This window comes from Anomalospiza imberbis, chromosome 1 (genome assembly GCF_031753505.1).
Source record: "Anomalospiza imberbis isolate Cuckoo-Finch-1a 21T00152 chromosome 1, ASM3175350v1, whole genome shotgun sequence".
Classification (NCBI taxonomy): Eukaryota; Metazoa; Chordata; class Aves; order Passeriformes; family Viduidae; genus Anomalospiza; species Anomalospiza imberbis.
The window spans coordinates 109,587,503-109,593,502 of NC_089681.1; the positions used below are offsets into that span (position 1 = coordinate 109,587,503).

A 6,000-nucleotide genomic window follows, 5' to 3' on the forward strand; every position below is an offset into this window, starting at 1 on the left:
CAGATGCAGACCTGAGGCACAGCAAGAACAGAAGCATGGATTTAGAAGGATTTAACAGCCTTTTTTTCCAGTTAATGGGAACTGGAGACAGCCAGCAGTCCCACTTAGAGCAGCTCACACAGAGCTACATACAGGAAGTCCAGAACAGTCTTGCAGAACGCAGATGCCACAAGGTTATCCTTCCTGCTTATCAGAGCGTACATCAAGTCACAAAAACATGGGTGTCTTTTTCTTAACTTCCTTCAAAGAAATATACCTTCTACTCAAACACTCCCATTGCTTTTCCAGATTATTCTGGGAAAAAATTAACAGTGAGAATGTACGGACCACAAAGTAATATTACAGGAAGCTGGTAGTCAGCAACTTTTGCTCTAAATAATGTAATGATATATCTATGTTCCCATTAAAGATATTGAAAAGATGAAGAAAATTATACTAGAAAAACAGGATAAATATAACTCCATTGTCTGGTTAAAAAACACCCACACACATATTTCTTCTAATGAAATATAGCAGGAACACCACAAACTAGGAAGGGGTAGCAAGAGGGACCCAAAGCAGATAATAAGAGCCAAAAGTGCAAATCTTCAAAGGGAAACTCAGCATGGCTCTCCCAGAAGCTCACATTTTCAACAGCTTTCATGGATTTTGGGAGCCTTTGAAGCAGAATGATCCCAATTCCAAACTCCTCCTTCCAAACTTTCCTATAAGGTTGCTTGGCAAATCTTTCTTTTCTTGCGCAGAGTATGAATGCAGAGATTTTCTGCTAACCACAAGTGTTGGGTGTTGTGGGATTTTTTAATTCCTTTCCCCTAGAAAGTTTTTAAGTCCATTTAAAATGCATTTATCAACCTGTATATAAATTATATATAAATTAAGCCTTGCTTACATCATCCAACTGCATTTGTCCTCAATATTTAAGCAGATCAAATATAATGAAAATCTTTACAGATTAAAAATTATGCAGTTGCATGATACCACAAAGTGGCATCAATCCAGTAATAAGATTTTTGGATGAAAAGTGAAGAGGAAACATTGAAGAAAGCATACTCTCGGGTGTTATTTCACCTTAATTCCATCAAAAACTGCTTACAGTAGATCTGCAGTAAACACTTAACGGCAAAGTGCAGAGAATGATTATATGATTTCTACCTAACACCTGGTCTTTACTAGGCTGAGTAAGCAACAATGTAAGACCAAGTTAATGTGGAAATTCTGCTCTTTTATTTACAGTTATATTTCCAGGAGCCTTTCAGCCTCTACAGCTCAGCATGTGCCACACACACAGTAGCTAAAAATCTGCAGGCTTGACAAACACTTGATCACATGAATAATTTTAATCAAGCAGCAAAATCCCATCTTAAAGTCACTAGGATTTATTTCATGAGGATGCCTTTGCATTATTATTACTATTCCATCTGCTTCATAACATGTCCTCAGTGCAAGGTAATGACAAAATTAATGAAATCTAGGCAACTATCCATAACACCATCTTTCAATTTCAGTACCTCAGCATGAAATAAGGAGACTGAAAAGATACTTATAATGATTTTTTTTCAGTATATCTATATAAAGATTCCTGAAGTCCACTTAATTGCTACTGTTGCAGACTAGAATACTAATTTTTACAGTTCACTCATAAAATTTAAATCATGCTAGTGACACTGAACAGTTTTCACAGCAAAAATACTGTTTCATTTTGTATAGCAAATAGTTCCCCATTTAACTAAGTTTATTAACCAATAAATTCATGATCTACATGCCACAAATGACAGAATATGCAAACAAGTTTGGATAAGAAAAAAGCTACATGACAAAGCTTGTACAAAGATCATAACCCCATTTTCTGTTTCAGTGCTTTCAGTGGATACTCCAGTATTTTAAAATTCTACCAAGAACCACCCCACGCTTGAAGTATCCATCTCATGAAAAGACACACAAGACAAAAAAAAAATTTTAAAAATTAAAACAAACCATACTTTGACATCTTGAAGGTACAGACAAAAATCTACAGATGCACTTTTATAGTATGTTCCTCACTGCAATCTCAGAATGTTTTAATACAATATTCCAAACTTTGTAATGATATCAAAATTATTTAGGATGTAAATTCATATTTTATGCCAGTTTTTTTAAAGCACATATTCATCTTACACTTCCACTGGCTTTATCTTCTTTGTTTTTCAGTAAAAGAAAATTTAGACACACACATAGGACAATTTGTTTTGCTTCACTATTAGATCAATAATGTTGAGCCTTCCAGAATAACTACCAAGTAGATGAAGCTCAAATTTGGGGATTTAGAAACAATTTCTTCAGAACTTGCTATTAGAATTTTAAGTAGCCATGAAAACCTCTCTGTATAACCAGGAAGTCTTTTATTCCAACTTTCCTTCATCACATTCCTTGCTCAGGAAGTGATGACAAAAAAGGCAAAGATAGCAATCTAAAAAAAAAAACCCCAAACAGCCACCAAAGAGAAGATCCTGGCAGATAGCTGTACGGCAAAAACCTCTTAACCAAATAACTTTCCCTGTCTATAATCAACAAACACAAAACAGTGACTTGTAAAAATAAAACTTATCTCAGCTTAAGTGTCAAAACCTAAAAATAAGTTCTGGCAGTGGTTGTGTGTGAGGTTGTCCACACAGGGTTTTTACTCTGTCAGCATACCTCTACCTTTTCCCTTTCTTTTCAGCTATTAGGTCAATTAATATCTTTAAAAACACCATCACCAGACTCTTCCTGCAAAATTACCATTCACGATGCACAAATTCAAGAGGCAACCTACTCAAAAACACTGTCCTTCTGTTCACAAAATCCAGCATGCACAAAAGGAAAATGCAAGGATAAATTCTGTACCTCCAGCTCCGTCTCTCTGCGATTGATATCATCTGTAGACTGATTCAGTTTTTCTAGCTCCCCCTAGAAGGAAAGAAAGTCAGATGCATAGTAAGAAATCAGGGAAAAAAACATGTCTGAGAAGGCTCATTCAGCATCCCCACTGAAAGCTCACAAGAGCTTTGGCTAATGAATTTAGTGAAAAGAGGAAACCTTGAGATGTTCAGCTTAACTTTACCACTGGTCTTCTACTTTGCTACTTAAAAGAAAACAATCAGAGAAGCTCTATAGTTTTATGTTAAGGCAACACATTTCCTATTCTGGCTACTTCTTCACTATTACAAATAAACACAAAGAACAGTAAGATCTATCTCATTAATCAATATAGTCAGTATCAGCGAGGTACTGGGGAGACAGACACACCCACCCCGAAAGATTAGCATAAAGTTTGTACTATCACAGGAGACACCCAGTGAAAGTACAGAACTGATAAGAAACACATCTTGGCCCATAAGAGACATTTTATTTTGAATTTGGCTAACCTTTAATTAACCCAACCAGTCCAGGGGACATACAATTATGTTTACATGACTTGCCTTCCTGCCAACATTTTGATCCCGTAACGGCAGAAACAAAGGTGTTAAATCCCTTGAATAAATATGTAGTAGAAGTGTTGCTGGCATGAATGAAGTTACTGTAAAAATAAAGCTCATTCTTACTGTCTTTCTTACCTCAAAAAGCAACCCTGAGGAGGAGACCTGATAGCTTTCTTTATCTGAGCAACATGTTCCTTCATGCGAGATTATAAGGTTTTTAACAGGAGTGTTCTTCAATTTAAACGTTATTTAATTGTCAACCGGTGTAACAGAACACGCCTTGAAATGTTTTGCTGTACAAACCGAACGTTGTAAATTGATTGTCACTTGAGCAGTTTCCCACTAGACTACAAGAATTACTCCAGTTACAACAAGAAAGGAATTAATTACAACAGTTTAGCTCTCGTATCCTCAGCAGTCAGATTTCGTTTCCTTACTCCTAGGACTTGGAAAACACCTATTTGGGTGCCCATGTTGTCTGAAACAAACACTCATCCAAAAATTACCTAATTGTCTTTTACTGTAAGGCTCAAAACCTCATGGCTCTCACGGAAGCAGACACAGCAGCCTGTTTTTCAAACCAAAGAGAAAACTGAACAGAAACAATTGTTTCACCAACAATTCACAAATCGTATATGTGGAAACGTGTTGCAAGCTGAAGAACCTAATGCCAAAATTAGATCAACAGACACCAACCAAGCTCAGCCTCTTAAAATCAGGGCAGTACCAGGTTAGCTTTTGGCTGAGGGCCTCGCTCTGTGTAACCATGTTTTGAGAATTTTGCAATGACTCTGCACAGCCCTGGAAAACAAAATGCTCACGATGGAGAAAAGAATGACAATTACAGCGCGCAGGGACCTACGCCAAGGATCCTCTGAGCAATGTACACACGTGTTATATTCATTCATGACAAACAGTACCAGCAATGCTGGAGGCAAAAGCCATAAATCTGCAGAGACCTAAGAATACATTTCATTTCAGGGACCACAGCGTGCTTCAAGTTTGCACCATGCTATTGGTTGAGACACGATTTTGGGGAGAAAAGCTTTGTTTAGAAATCATGCAAGAATAAAAAGCATTGCAGAAGGCATTCACTGAGAGGAAGCACCATATTCCACTAAAGCTCCTTTTTACAAGAAACAAAAAACATAATGAGAAAAATAATTAAATAAAATTTTAAAAACCTACATTTTCCCGCATTTATGAATTTCTAAGCACCAGCCCCGCTCCACGAGCAAGGTCACGCTGTCATGGTCAAAACTAAAAAGGGGAGGGGGGGATTTCAGCAGGAGGAGGAGAAGGAGGGACGCCCAACAGAGCCGGGCGCGGAGCGATGCCCGGGGTAACAAAGGGCTGGGGCGCTCCGGGAGCGCTTCCCCCGCTCCCGGCGGGCGCCGGGACACCCGGGGCTGCTCCGGGGAGAAAAAAAAAAAAAAATTAAATAATTATATATATATATATATATATATATATATATATATATATATATATATATATACATACGTGTATGCGTGTGTGTATGCGTGTATGTATATGTGTGTATATATATATGCATGTATGTATGTATGTGTGCACATACGCAGCAAAAGCGATGAAATAAAAGGCAACCATTATTACAGACAGCCATAACATACACATTAAAACGAACTTTAAAAATCGCAGCCGCCCCGCGGAAGGCAGGCCCTCACCTGGATGCGGGGGTCCACCTCCTCGTCCTCGGGCCGCGGCGGCTCCTCGGCGGGGCGGCTCCGCCGGGCCCCCGGCTCCATGGCGGCTCCCGCTGCCGCTGCTGCCGCCGGCGCCTCCCGCTCCGCCGCTCCCGGCCGCGGCTCCGCGGCCCGGCCCCGCCTCCGGGGGAACCCCTCCCTCCCCACAGCGCCCCCCGTCTCTTTGTGCCTTCGCGGCGCAGGGAGGGAAGCAGCGAAATTGCGGAGTTTCTTTTTTCCCCCCTTCTTTTTCTTTTTTTTTTTTTTTTCTTTTTTTTTAACCCTCCCTCACGCCCCGTTTTTGTGGCGTGCTAATTCCTGGGTCCCCCCCGCAACGGCGCTGCGTGAAACCAGGATGAGTAGTTCCAGGTGCCGGGAAATGCTAAGGACACCTTGCTGGCTTTTTTAAATTTATTTCCCCCCCCCTTCTTTTCTTCTTTCCTCCTTTTCAAGCTCTGCTGGAGGCTAACATGCCCACGGAGAAGAAAAAAATATATATAAAGGGAGAAAGGAAATTACTAAAGGCACTTTCAACAACCTTGAAAATTCAAATGCAACCCAGATTTCTATTGTGTGGCAGCTAAACAGGCAACTATTGTACCTGCTGCAAGCAGAAGAAAAAGACATACTGAAAACACATCCTTTTGTTGTCAGTAAAAAGGAAGTTCGAACAAGAAATATGTACATGCATGGCCCATGTCTAGCAGAGCACTTCAGATTAGTGTCTCCCTAATGACAGGGGTGGATAACAAGTAATTTTGAACAGATGAGGAATATATTTCCACCTTTAAAGTATCACTATTAATTTAGCCTTTTTTTTTTTTTTTTTTTTTTTTTTTAAATCCTCAAAAGGTAGT

The 6,000-nt window shown here is 39.5% G+C and overlaps 1 protein-coding gene across 1 annotated transcript in view; it reads right to left on the reverse strand.

Moving 5' to 3' along the window:
- Positions 1-5,291, reverse strand: part of SH3BP5 (SH3 domain binding protein 5) — a 50,742-nt gene extending 45,451 nt beyond the window's left edge. Inside the window, exons 1-2 of the mRNA XM_068205484.1 lie at positions 5,126-5,291; positions 2,863-2,925 (exon numbers count right to left, since the gene is read on the reverse strand). Coding sequence (XP_068061585.1) covers positions 2,863-2,925; positions 5,126-5,206 — 144 coding nt within the window. The 5' untranslated portion in view covers positions 5,207-5,291. The remainder of the gene's footprint in view (positions 1-2,862; positions 2,926-5,125) is intronic.
- Positions 5,292-6,000: the final 709 nt, after the last annotated feature.